Genomic DNA, 13,676 nt, shown 5'->3' with positions numbered 1-13,676 from the left:
CACTTAGAACGAACTTCCATGTTGGGCGACAATTTGGCTTGAAACATTGGAAAGCAGCCCATTTAAATATGGCAATATTGGTATTTGACATTCTTAAATGCTCACAGAAAGCAGTTTGGGACTTCATATATTAGGAAACTATTATTGGTGAAAGCTGTTTTCCGACACATAATTAAAGTTTCTGAAATTCCCATTAGAACATTTTCTGCGGGGTCACTAGTGACTGATTAATGGACACTATGGCACAGCGTAAAAAATGTTGCTCTTAGTTTTGACATGCTGCGATTTGGGGAAAAACGCAGCTCGAAGTACGCATTTATTTTCCCAAAAAAAAAGCGTAAAAATAGTTTGAAAATCGCAGGCATGATGCGGAAAAATAGTTATTAACCTTACTTCATACTATAGAAGATGAGTTTCAATTCATATGGTACTGTTAAACTGCTATTATTACGGCGGAATTATCAGCATATTTTGTAATGTGCAACTGTTTACAGGCTGAAATCATACGCTTCTTAGCTGCTTTGATATTATAATATTCTATTGGTGAATACGGCCTCATTTAAAATGATGCTGCCCCAGGGATTTCAATCCACACAAATTTGGGGTGGAGGCCAATTTTATTTCCAAAATCTACGGAGGGGGGGGGGCATTGTGTAATTCTGCTGATACCAAAGAAGGTATTTTTCAACGAAAATACCTAAAAACGAGTTTTGAAAGTCTAGGACGAGGGGGCTGTTGCTCCCCCTCAACTGACATACCTTTGTTGTCTGTGGATATAGAATTTCACTAAAAAGCTTAATAACTTTGTTATTTGTTGCTTTCCCAAAAGTTTAAGGGATATATATATATATATATATATAAATGCATCTTGATATGATAAGAACAAAAATGCTTCCATTGAGCCTTTTAGACTCAGTCCAAGATGAATATTCTTAATCTTGATACGAAGTAGAACTTCCCTTATTATCATTAAACTAAATATTATTAATACGATTAAAAATAACATTTTTATCCAGCAGAAAATATTTCAGAATTATTGGGGAGGTACTTGACCAAATTTTTTAGAGGTATTTTACCAAATTTTTAGGATGGTTTTGAGGAAATAATGAACTACTATTGTAGTGTATCATAGCTAGGATATTTAATGAGTTTTTTCACTTGCTATGTAGCTATATTGGACAATTATTTGACAATTCTGGCTATTCCAATTTCGCTAATTGAAGGTTGAACCAGTGTTACCGTTTTAAGCTGTTCACAACACTTGAAACATACATTTTTATAAATAATTGATAATAAATAAAACAAGCTGTAAACAAACAAAAATTGTGGATTACAGGCACATACAGAATGTGCAAAATTGAAAGTAACACGAGGAAAATTAGAAAGAGAATAAACAAAGCACTTTGATAGAATTCTTATTTCGTAAAGGAAGTTTTAACTAGTCCTATTGTTTGTGTTTGCACAAAAAACTTAAAAGAAACAACTATTTATTGTAAAAATAGAATTATTAAAGTAAGTTATAGATAATTTTTAATTACAAGTTACTTTTATAGCTAATATCTGTTAAGAGTGTCATCAGCATAAAAATTAAAACGAGAAAAATAAGAGAGAGGCTAAGAGTAAGCACCCGGAAAAAATGTATTAGTAAGACTGAAAAACCCAGTCTTGAATTCTAGTTTCAGAAAAGAATGATAAGCTCCAATGATCGATCGAATTTACTAATAAAACAAAATATCAGTAATGTTTAACCCTCGATAATTTAAAATAAGTAAGATAAAATAATAATTTAATAAGGAATTAGATACAGTTTTAATTTCTACGAAAATTATCAGCAAAATAAAAAGTAAATAAAAAAGAGGGTGAGAGTAAGTAAATGGAAATAGATCAGTAAGTAAGCAAAAGCTGCGTGTTAATACCTTATCAGCCATTATATAATCGGTGGCTCGCTTCATTTCATCCACTTCGTTTCGCATAGAAGCACGGTCTTTCTCAGCCCTTGGAAGAAAGGTTAAAAGCAGGGGGTTAGATCAGTGAAAGAAAATAAGTAAAAATTAACTTGCTCTTTGCATTTTCCCTAATTTAAAAAACAGAAAAGCTTGGAATGTTTTGAATCTTAATTTATTTCAATCGTTAAAATTTTTTCTAATCTGTACAATCCTGTTTATATTTTGAAGCCTACCAGGCGAACAACTTTTCGACTTTAATTTTGTTTAGATTTTAAAAAATATCGCAGAGAAAAAAATTCATGGTTTATATTCTAAATGAATTACATTAAGCAATTTTGAAAGAACAGACTATTTAATTATTTGCAACCTCATTTTATTATTTAATCTATTATTCAAAACAATTATAAATTTCCATTTAAATTAGTAAGGGAACTGCTTAGAAAAGAAAATATTGACTGCAAGCCTTATGCACGAGCCACGCCATAGTTGTACATGTGGGGAGTGGGGATAGAAAAACCAAAAATTTTGTTAAGTGTGTGTTTCTTGATTTTAGCGTTATATTTGTACTACAGAACTGATCGGTCAATCCACTCTAATTGGTCAATCATAAATTTTACGCTTGGAAATCAAACAGTGTTTAGCTAGACAAATTGCGATAGGAATAGGTAAATATCTCAGTTGTTGTGCTTAAATTTAAGTTTATCTAGAAATGTGTCTATAATATGGCCCGCGCATTACAGCAATAGAATAAAAAAATTTATTTTATAGGAATTTCAGTTTTAAAAAACCTCACGAAGTTGGATTGAATACCAGAATAGGTTCAACTATAAATTTAGTTCAAGTAAATAAATACATGCTAAGCCTTTTTGTATGCCTTTGAAATTCGGTTTTACAAAGAGCAGTAAAAAGCTGAGGATTATACAGCTCGTTCATGTCAAGCAAGTTCACCTTTTCGTTAGCTTGGTGGTCCATGGCGTATCTTAATTCGTTGAGTTCGCTACCAATCTGTGCACGATCTTTTTCAGCCCTAAGGGTCAAAAACAAAGTCAAATAGGGTCAACTATTCTAAAGGATGCATGCAATGGGGGGGGGGGATTTGAGCTAACCTTTTCTCGAGCCACATGTTCAACTGAAGCTCGAGCTTCGTTTGCATCATGTCGATAGTTTTGTGAGTCTTTCTCAGCCCTGTTAATTTGTTAATGAATTAGTAACAAATAAAATATGATAACTTAGTAAATTAACGGTTTAGTGGAAGATAGACTTAGCAACTAGCCTTGGATAGAACGTTGTTCTATTTCAAAAATTGCCTTGGAACGCATTAGCCTGGATCTTATGTTTGGAGAGAATATAGGAAATCCTAAGGTAATGCACTTTTTCGTGCCATTATCTTTATAAAAATATAAAACATACTACAGAGCTCAGATTAAGAGGTTAGTATATTTCATAATTATGAAAGAGATTGCTGCTCACCAGGGCCCTCTTGGCTGCCATGGTTTTCCAAAATATAGCTCAACAACTTTCTGTGAGCTCTATTAAAATCTTAATTTAAAGAAAATCTAAGATTAACATGCCATGTTATAATTTTAATAAGATTATTGATTAATTAATGGTAAACCTAATTTACGATATACGCATAAATTATGGGAATATAATTCTGTAGGTTCATTATGTAATACTAACTATAATATAATTTTGGAATTAAAATATTGAATGTCGGTGAAAAATAAGTTCCATTTGAGATTAGTCAAGCTAGTAAAATCAAAAATAAACTGATTTTCAAAATAATTAGCTGATGAAAAGTTAGTTTATTGAATAAAAACTAATATATATATAAATATATATATATATATATATATATATATATATATATATATATATATATATATATATATATATATATATATATATATATATATATATATATATATATTGATATAGACCAATTTATTTGGCAAGCAAAAAAATTAGAACTAAAGACCACACCATCGACTATACTAGACTACCAAATGAAGATCAACAAAACCTGGTATGCTACAAAAGAGCTAGCTGGCAAGCGAGCTGGGGCCTACTAAAAGAAAAAAAGTTCTCAAAAGGCAGCTACGGAGATCAGTGGCGTAAATTCATGAAAATTTAGTGGGACAGAATCTATTTTTTTAATCAGGGGGGGGGCATCTTGTTTTTTTTTCAATTCTTTAAAAGAAAATACCAAAAAGGACATTTTTTCAATGAAAATACACTAAAAAAAACATTTTTATAATCCAGGAAAAGGAGAGAAAAAATCTAGGGGATCAGATATATCCTTTCTTTTCTCAATTGACGCCACTGACGGTGATTCAAAAGAAAATAAGTGACTTTTTTTTGCTGGACTAAGATTTATAACCTTTATTAGGAAGCACAATGTGCTCCATCGATTGGTCTGATGTATTTCCCCGTATTTAGTTTGATTCTCAAGATATTTAGAAATATGTGATTTTTACATAATGCGAAGTATTCCCTTTTCTTAAATAGAGATATAGTCAGAATTTTGACGTTCTCATATAAAATTTCCTTTGAAAATATGGTGGGGGGCCTGGCTAAGACCTTAGTTAGGGGGGTTCGCTTAGCTGTTCGGCAATAAAAATAGAAAAATCATTATAATTTTTATGTTTCCTATTTTATGTAACATGTTCAATTGTAAATTAGGGAATATATTTTTTATAGCATATTTAATTGTAGATTTAAGTAGCACACTTCAGTGTAACTGCATTTTAAATTACGGCAGTCAAAAGTTCAGGAAGAATTTTGAAGCTCCAAATAGAGGGGAAAGAAGAGTTTGAATTTAATGGAAGCCAACATTGATGCTTTGAATAAAGCGGGGTGGAGGAGAAGCGTGCGCATTTGTGTTCGGATCCCGCAACTTTGCATTAAGATGTATTGTTAGCAGTAATAATGTTATTCTGTCATTTCAAATTATGATTATACCATTTTATTCTGTGCTAAATTATTTTTGAACTACTCTAACTAGCCTCGAAGATGAAATGTTTTTACCTAATTTATTATACTACTTCGACTGTACCATTTATGAGTAAATAGCTATAGGCCTATGTTTAAAATTTGTTTGGGGTATCATCTACATTTGCATAAAACAAAGAATGCCTACTGTGTAATTTTCTTTGCAAAATTTACTTAATAGAAAAAGGATTAACATTAATCAACCGTAGAAATTCAACCATTATTTTGTTTACTGCGATGTTCCCCGTCAAAAGTAAATATATCGATGTTTTAAATTTGGGTTTCCCACCTGGAATAATGTCGACGTTTACGGAGGAAGACTGCATTGATTTGACCTATATTAGGAATTGGTTATATTGAGTTCTGCTCACTTTGTCTTCTTAAAATTTTGATAATGATTAGATATTTCATAGAAATCTAATTACGGCCTGTATAGCCTCCAAGAAAGCTACAAAAAAGAAAGGATATTTTTGCCATGTTGAGAAAAAAAAAGACAAAACATTCCCTTCAGACACTGTAATAATGAATTATTTTTGAATATTGAAAAACAGATTGGCTGGGGGTTTCCATATATATTATTTGGTTATTTATGCAATTATAGATTATTTACAAATTTTGGATTTGTTAAACTAGATATATTCTAGAACAAGGATATTAAAACTTAATTAAATGATTATAATTATATTATTTGTCTTGGTATTGTGGCGATATCTATTACCATATTAGCCGTTTCTTTCTTTATTTTTGAAGATCAAAGTTTAAAATTCTTAAGCAAAGTAATACACTTTTTACAAAATAGGTTAAGAGGATCTTTTTTTTCAGTTCTTTGTCTCGAATTAATTCAGCAACCGTCCTTAGTTCAAATATATATTTAATTGAGATTATTTAATGACGTCACAGACATGTTTTAGCAACATTTTATTTTGAATTTTCATATCTTTATTTGACTTTATCAGAGTAGAATTACAAAAATTTAGTATGGTAACAAATGGAGTTTCCACCAGGAAACTTTCCTGGTGGGGGAATACTACCAGAGGTATTGTTTTTACTAGGAACTAAATGGGAGTATTTCTCATTTTCCTCCTTCTGGTCATTCTTCCTAAATGGCCATTACCCCCTGGTAGCGCCCATGGTCAGTTTCATTATTTGTAATAGCCTATTAATACGGATATATAAGCTCTGCTTACTTGGCTTTGAGTTTGTTGAGCTGATCGATCTGCTCACCCATCTCAGAAACGGCCTCATTGTGCTTCTTTCTAAGGTTGGCAAGTGCAGCCTCGTGCTGAATGTTGGATTCTTCTAGGTCACGACGTAGCTTAGCAAGTTCAGATTCACGCTTCTTGTTCAGTTCAATTTGGGCAGCAGTTGCACCACCAGCCTCATCAAGTCGCTCACTGAGCTCCTCAAGCTCACGAGAAAGGTCGGCACGCTGTTTCTCAGCTTTGGCGCGAGCCTAGATTTTAGGACGAAAGAATAAACTTAGAAAAGCATTTCCATACAAAGACAGAGAGAAAGGAGGAGATTATAAGAGTGAAATTTATCAGTAGAGAGCGATTGAAAATGCGATTTGTCTCAAATAAGCACTCCCAGTTATAATTTTTTTTTCTTTCGGCAAACTTCTAGTAATTCTTTCCTGTTCGAAAAAGAATTTTCCTTCTATGACTCTGATTTTTAATGCCTTGCTTAAAATTATATTTAGTGTGGATCAGACATGTTTGACAATATTAAATCCGAAACTACGGATTGAATTTCGTTGAACATTTCTTTTAAATGTATGCAAAAGTCTACAAAAAAACTACTTGAACTGCAATGAAAAGATGAAGTGATAGCAAAGTAAAAATTCGGAGAAAGCAAAAGTATAAGAAAATGTACAGTAAAAGAGCCTGTAATCAAAGATCATGCTAAACAGAAAGAACAAATTTAGGAAAGTTGAATTGAAATAAAATCTTACCTGTCGTTCAGCTTCAACTTCTTCTTCAAGCTCTTCAATGCGGCTTTGGAGCTCCTTGATTTGCTTTTGAAGCTTGGAGACAAGGCTCTGCTCATCTTCTAGCTTAGCTCCCAAGGATGCAATTTCCTTATCTTTGCGTTGGATTGTCTGTTCAAGCTCCTTTTTGTTGCGTTCGAGGTCGGCAACCGCCTCTTGAGTGAGCTTCAAATCACCTTCGGTCTTTCTCTTGGTCTTTTCAATGTCAGCACGGAGTTTCTTCTCGCGTTCAAGACTATCTTCAAGTTCATCAAGCGTTTGCTCAAGCTTAGCCTTGACTTTGTTCAGGTGGTTAACCTTGTCTTCAGTGGCTTGAAGATCTTCAGCCGTCTTTTGCTGCACTTCTTGCATGTGCTTCTTTTCCTTGTTAATTTTATTAATGAGCTCATCTTGATGGGCAATCTCATCATTCAAATTGCGTATCTGGTGGTCCTTGGTAGCTTTATCTTGCTCAGCCTAAAATAAATTAAGGCTATCAAACTGCTTATGGCCCTATGGTATACATTAATTAAACTATAATTAATTGGACGCAGCTCATGTAATTTGAGTAAATTCTTCATACTAAAATTGCTCCCTACTAATGGGGTTTGTGACTTATTTGTATGGGCACCAAGCTTCCGAGTTAAAAAAAACAAAACCAGATGCTACAAATGATTCCTAATTCTATGTTTAGATTGTATGGACCTTATAAGTGAAGTGCATCCATCCTGCATAATATATGCACTAGGTACGAGATGCTCAGATAAACTGAAACATATCCACAGGAAGTAAAAAAACGGTATCCCTGAAAAATTTCTACTAAATAGACATAGACATAGACATAGACATAGACATAGGTTTATTAAGATCGAACAGTGTAGCCATGGCTAATTTATGTCGTATTTACAACAATATGAAAAAAAAAAAAAAAAATACAAATAACACTATAAAAACACTAACACGTGAATACAAATAACACTAAGTCTTGTTGTATGCTTCTACGAAAAAGGGGACAAACGTGATTTTGTAGCGCTTGGTCCTGCAGACCGGGGGTTGTAGCTTCGACTGGGATCTGGTTCTTTGGTTAACAGGAGCATCAGGTGGGAGGATCAGTCTGTGATGGGGCGAAGATAGCAGTGACTTGCCGAGGGACATGATCAGTGATAATCGTCTGTCGCTGAGAGATTCAAGGTTCAGTTCTTGCAAGAGTTTGTTGTAGTCGTCACTTCTGTTACCAACGATTATGTTAACAGCTCGTTTCTGCAAAGATTCAAGGTCATCGCAAAGGTAGTGGGTGCTCTGGACAAAAGGTCCCCGGACAGCGACGGCATATTCGAGTAGAGGTCTCACATACGTAATATAGGCATTTTTTAGGCTTTGAGTGTCACAGCCAAACCTGCGCATCAGGACTAGGGTCTGAAGTGATGCATTGCCAGCCATAATAACGTTCTCAACGTGTTCAGTGAATGTGCAGTCCGTTGATAATGTGCCACCGAGGATTTTTGCAGATGGAACAACAGGAAAAGGGACTTTCGGGATTTCCAACTCACGTTTTAAGGGGCAAAACCTGAGGATCATTGATTTATCTGCATTCAGTGTCAGCTTGTAACGTTCACAGTCCTCAGAGAAGGATGCCAGAAGGGTCTCGCTGAACTGACGTTCGATTACACCTTCTCTGACGAGGTATTTGAGGACAAATGATAAATCGTCGACGAATTTGAGTCGCTCTTCGAAATTCTGAAGGAGGAAGTTGATGAGGGAGATAAATATGAAACCAGCAAGTCTTGTACCCTGAGGGGCTCCACAGGTAAGTTTAGACCAGTATGAGATCAAGTCACCTTCAAACAATGGAAATACACACTGCATTCTGTCCTGAAGGAAGCTCATCACTAATGCAAGAGACCGCTTCTGTGCGCCCATTGCTCGCATATTTTTTGCTGCCGTAAGATGACAAATCAGGTCAAATGCCTTCCTGAAATCGGCGAGAGCTAGGTCGATGAAGGTACTGCCCTTGTCAAGCCACTTAAAGATAATGTCAACTAGGCGCACGAGGTATATCGAGGTATTGCAACCTTTGAGGCCGCCATACTGGTAACGGTCTATGTTTTCCCGCGTTTGCTTGAGCAATTCACGCAGAATGAATGACTCGGTGACTTTTGCAAAGGTAGATGTGATTGATATCGGTCGTAACTCGTTGCAACATTTGGGTGTTTTAGTCTTCGGTATAACACGCACAAATGCGCGTTTCCAGCACCACGGGAAAGTTGACTGGGCGAAACATTCGCTAAAGAGCTGTTTGAATTCGGAGACTAATTTAAAAAAAAAAATCTTTACAGAAATTAGACCCGAATGCTTGATTCAACTGTAAAATATAATAAAGATTCAGATCGAACCTTTGCAAAATTCTTATAAAGTAAAAGCCGGAATATGTAATGCTTTTTTACAACAAATATTGCGATGATAGAATAAACGATTGATAAAACAGAATATATAAATCAAATCAAATTGGCTTCAAGAAAACTAAGGCAAACTTCACATTCAAACTTCAACTACATTCTGTTTATACTTTAGAAATAGTTACTTAATGACCCTGGAAATCATTTTATTTCATAGCTATAAACCGATAGCATTTGAGGCATTTGAGTAAGGCATTTGATTTCAGCCCTAATTTACCAACAGAAAAATTCTACTTAGCTAGTATATCCCAAAGTTTTTGAGGCAGGAGAATAAGAAGTTGAAAAACCCAAAACTTGAAAAAAATAATGAAATTTGCTCAGATTGATGTAATGGGCTGAGGCAATTAATAGATACTATTTGGAAAGTGATTGGAGACGGTGGGCATCCGTGAACAAGTGCTAAATTAGGAGAGGAATTTGGGACAATATTTGGGGGCGCCCACCCGCCCAGAGTCTCGGGCAAGGCAAGTGACCCAAAAGTTTGAAAACTTTTTTGTGAAAAATTGAAAATTTTCTCAGAATGTGAGGCTGAGCTTAGGCAACAAATAAGTACTATTTGGAAGATAAAGATGGTTTTAAATAATTGTTTGCCTGTTATTTCAAGCAAATTAATGGTTCTATGTCAATTCTAAATTCTTGGTCAACCTTTTTAAGACATATAGGCGGGCGTGCCTTCTTTGCCTCTCATTCCAGGCAATCTAACGTTCCTATGTCAATTTTTAAATTATTGGTCAACATAACTGAGACTCTAGGCAGGCATACCTTTCCAAAAGCTAACCTGACAAGTATGTGTCCAATAAGAGAGTCATACTTACTCCCGCCATTTACCCGTACCCCAGCCATTTAAACATTTGCCTCTCAATTACTTGGACTACCTGTCTTGGCTTGTCTCTTTCTACAATTAACCATGGCTTGATGCAACCTACTGCAAAATACTTGATAACTTCAATTTCAGTCTAATTGACTCATATTCAATTAGTGGGGAAATTGTGAGTTTCATTTATATTTATATTAACAACCGAAGAGAAGATTCAGAGGTATAGTTAGAGGAAGGTGCATGGATCTAACCCCGTCGCAATTTCAAAAATAGTCAGTTCCGAAGGAGTTGATCATTTTTTGCTTATTTTTGATTGATATTTAACGGGCATTCATATAATATAGACAGGCACATACTAGAAACAGGCACGCAACATATATGAAGGGATTCCCTAGGCCATGAAAGATAATAAGGGTTTGAATTATTCAGTCACCGCCTCAAAAAGGGCTCCATAGCAAAACAGAATCCACCATTCATAAGCCGCGTCTTCATTCACCTTTCTCAGACGAAGTTGGTAATGGGCCGTCAAAACCAGTAACCAAGAAACGTACGCCTCGATGAGATAGGACCAAAGCCATCCTACACGGGTCTACCCTGATTGGTAGCCCATTTCTCCGTCGCATACCCAGCTTCGAATCAAGAAGGCACAAAGACTGGGCTTTAAACCTCCTAAATATCATAATAATCAATGTGGAGTTTATGGGTTATACCTCAAGTAGCAATATATTAAAAATTTGCCATTCTATAGGTGATGAATTATTATTATCAAAAATAAACGAGCAATAATATAATGTGGCAACTATCGTAATAGGAGACTAAAATCCTAATGGTAACCGAAACTGACCTAAGCTAGAAATGCCCCAAGCATAGTTATATTTAAATAATAGGGCAGTGAATGAAAAAAAAAGTTTTAAAAGAGACAATTGGTACTTATTCAAATATTAACTTGTGAAACAGCTATAGGTTGTAAGTGTCAATTTATGAATTTTGCAGGAGAGCCAAAATAAATTTTTTGTGTTTTTTTTTTATACTGAGACTGGAAAAATATTCAACATTAAAATACCAGAATTTGGTGACTTTATTCTAGTATATAGTCTTTAAGTAAGCAAAAGTGAATTCCTATTGGCTATCCCTATGAAATCACCTCTGCTTATTTGTCCCTAAAAATAAACAAAAACAAGTATCATTTTATTTCAAAACCTAAAAACAAGCGTTTAAATGACAGAGATTAATCTCCTTCACTAATTGCGGATTAGTGAAGGTGCTTTAAATAAGTGTTTTGTGTATATAAACTCCAAAACAGTCACAAGGAATTTAGCAGCACTGCCAAGAGTAATATGATCCATAAACCGGCAAAAGTCTTTAAAACTCCGAGGGAAACTGTAAACAGAGTAAAGAAAACAAGAAATGGCATCAGAGACCATAAATAGAGTAGATGATTGATATCTTAGGTTTTCAATCAAAGCAATGCTAAGTGCCAAAATCCAATCATTTAGAAAACAGCTGGATGTTTGCAGATTGAGGTTATGTACTGGAAATAGCTTTCTGTCTTGAACAAACGAAAAAATACCACAGTATTTGGATGAGAGGCAACAGCTCGGCCAATATCTTAAAGCTTATGCAGGATGTCTTGTTTCCTAGCCTTTAATCATGCTATTATAGTGACGTCAATCAAGGAGGAAGGCAGGTGGGCAGAGTCTTTCCTAGTGGGGGAGGAGGACAACCGGTTCTGCTATCCCCGGCACCGCAGTTGGAGGGGGAATTGGTACAGTGGCTGAGGCATTGGCAACTTAGATCAAAGTTTTCAACTTGATTCGGCTTTTTTGTATATATTTGAGTTAGGGGGGGGGCCTAGGGTTGGTAGTGCCTGGGGAAAAATTAATTACAGTGCCCGACTATGAACTCAAATATAATAAAAAAAACGAATCAAATGGAAAAATTTGATAAAGATGGGCAACCCAGCCGTGCTGCCCCTTTTCCCAGCCCCGGTGCAAGAGGCAGATGCCCCGTTCGCCCTTTTTTCCGCCTTTCAACGGCTCTGATTAGACATAACAGCCAGCCAATTCAAACGTCAGAGCGTTATAACTGATTTTTACTGATAATTATTAATAATGCATAGATGATAACTGTGAAAAATAATTTCCAAAACAGAGAAAATGGAAATATTATTTGAGAGAAAAATTACCTTTTGGAGACCAAGTTCTAAGTCCTCAATATCCTTCTTGAAGCCACCAATCTCTTGCTCACTCTTCTTCTTCTGTTGGAAGAGCTGGTTACGCTGATCCTCTTCTTGTTGCAAACGCTCTTGAGTGTCCTAAAGGGGGAGCAAAGGATATGTTATTACTTACTTTTAATCTTAAGATAAACTTGGTTAATATCCAAATCAATTGGTTCAAAAGGCAAGGCTTTTGAAATCTTAGAATTAAAACACTTTAGTAACTCTTAGTCCTCTGTGTCGGCAATAAATTGCTTTTAATCCTGAAGAAGAAAGGTAATATGTCAATAAATCCCTTTAATCCATAAAGCATGTGAAACTGATAAGAGATTAAGCTCAAACTCGTTAAAAAAAGGCCAAAAAAATTAACTTCACCCAGGGGGTACCATGTAAATAAGGCGTGGTTATTAAAAAAAATAAAAATATTAGTTGAAAGTCTACTTAGCCTTTTTAATAAAACTGTGTTGGTTCAAAAATAATAGATCCACTAATATCACAGAGGCAAAATGGTTGTAATTTTTAAATTTTTTGCCTAACTACATTAGCTGTATATTTGTAATTTGTATAATTTTTGTCAAACTAAATTTTTATGTAGCTTTCTAACCAGTTCTAAGTAGTTTAGAGTTTAAAATAATTATTTCCAGCAAAAGAATTTATAAAAAAAAAATCCAAGAAAGTAAATGGGATTGACATGAAGAAGACAGTAAATTATGGAAAGAAACAAAGCAGTGTTGTCATTTCAGTTTTCAAGAATTTCCTCTGTTTCGGCTCAGTTGTTAGGTTCTAACGGTAAACCGTGCCTGTATGATTGATGTGATCTCGAGGCACAAAATTATTGCAAAATCATTCATATCTAGATGTTGATAACAGTTTCAATTTTTTTTCTTATAAAAGCTTTCTTATAGAATTAGCATTGTTACGAGAATATGCGGATGAGTTAAAAGGGTTTAATTTTGAAGAATCTAGTATTTTTTAGACTTAGTTAGTATGTTTGATCACTTTTTAAATAAAGATTATGCCAAATCCTTTATTTATTGTATATTTGTGCCAAAGGGTTCTAACTATTACTGTGCTGATACTTTTATTCTTAAGAATCAACATTTTTAAAATTCAAGCTTGGAGTTTCACGAAGTTTCTTACTTGAACCTAAAGTGATAATTGAATACATTAACGTGATGAGTTAATATTGAAATAGATAAGCGTTAGACTTACTAGTGAAAAGTTGCATCAGCTGTTGCCAGATATTGTTAAGAAGCATCAAAAGCATGTTATTTCATTTGGTTTC

At 34.6% G+C, this 13,676-nt stretch overlaps 1 protein-coding gene across 49 annotated transcripts in view; it reads right to left on the bottom strand.

Moving 5' to 3' along the window:
* Nucleotides 1-13,676, bottom strand: part of LOC148954387 (myosin heavy chain, muscle-like) — a 97,296-nt gene that overhangs the window by 17,960 nt on the left and 65,660 nt on the right. For 23 of the 49 annotated variants that reach the window (XM_089086418.1, XM_089086379.1, XM_089086399.1 and 20 more), the window contains exons 21-24: nucleotides 12,362-12,490; nucleotides 6,889-7,380; nucleotides 6,125-6,390; nucleotides 3,053-3,131 (exon numbers count right to left, since the gene is read on the bottom strand). In XM_089086418.1, the coding sequence (XP_088942544.1) occupies nucleotides 3,053-3,131; nucleotides 6,125-6,390; nucleotides 6,889-7,380; nucleotides 12,362-12,490 (966 nt within the window). Of the gene's footprint in view, nucleotides 1-1,916; nucleotides 1,996-2,894; nucleotides 2,974-3,052; nucleotides 3,132-6,124; nucleotides 6,391-6,888; nucleotides 7,381-12,361; nucleotides 12,491-13,676 lie in introns of all 49 variants that reach the window. The other 26 variants (XM_089086384.1, XM_089086376.1, XM_089086386.1 and 23 more) reach the window with 2 other exon arrangements.

Source organism: Artemia sp. Qi Xiang Cuo, chromosome 3 (assembly GCF_049724085.1).
Source record: "Artemia sp. Qi Xiang Cuo chromosome 3, ASM4972408v1, whole genome shotgun sequence".
Classification (NCBI taxonomy): domain Eukaryota; kingdom Metazoa; phylum Arthropoda; class Branchiopoda; order Anostraca; family Artemiidae; genus Artemia; species Artemia sp. Qi Xiang Cuo.
Note: the sequence above shows the minus strand (reverse complement) of the source record. Positions and strands in the feature narration are given on the sequence as shown.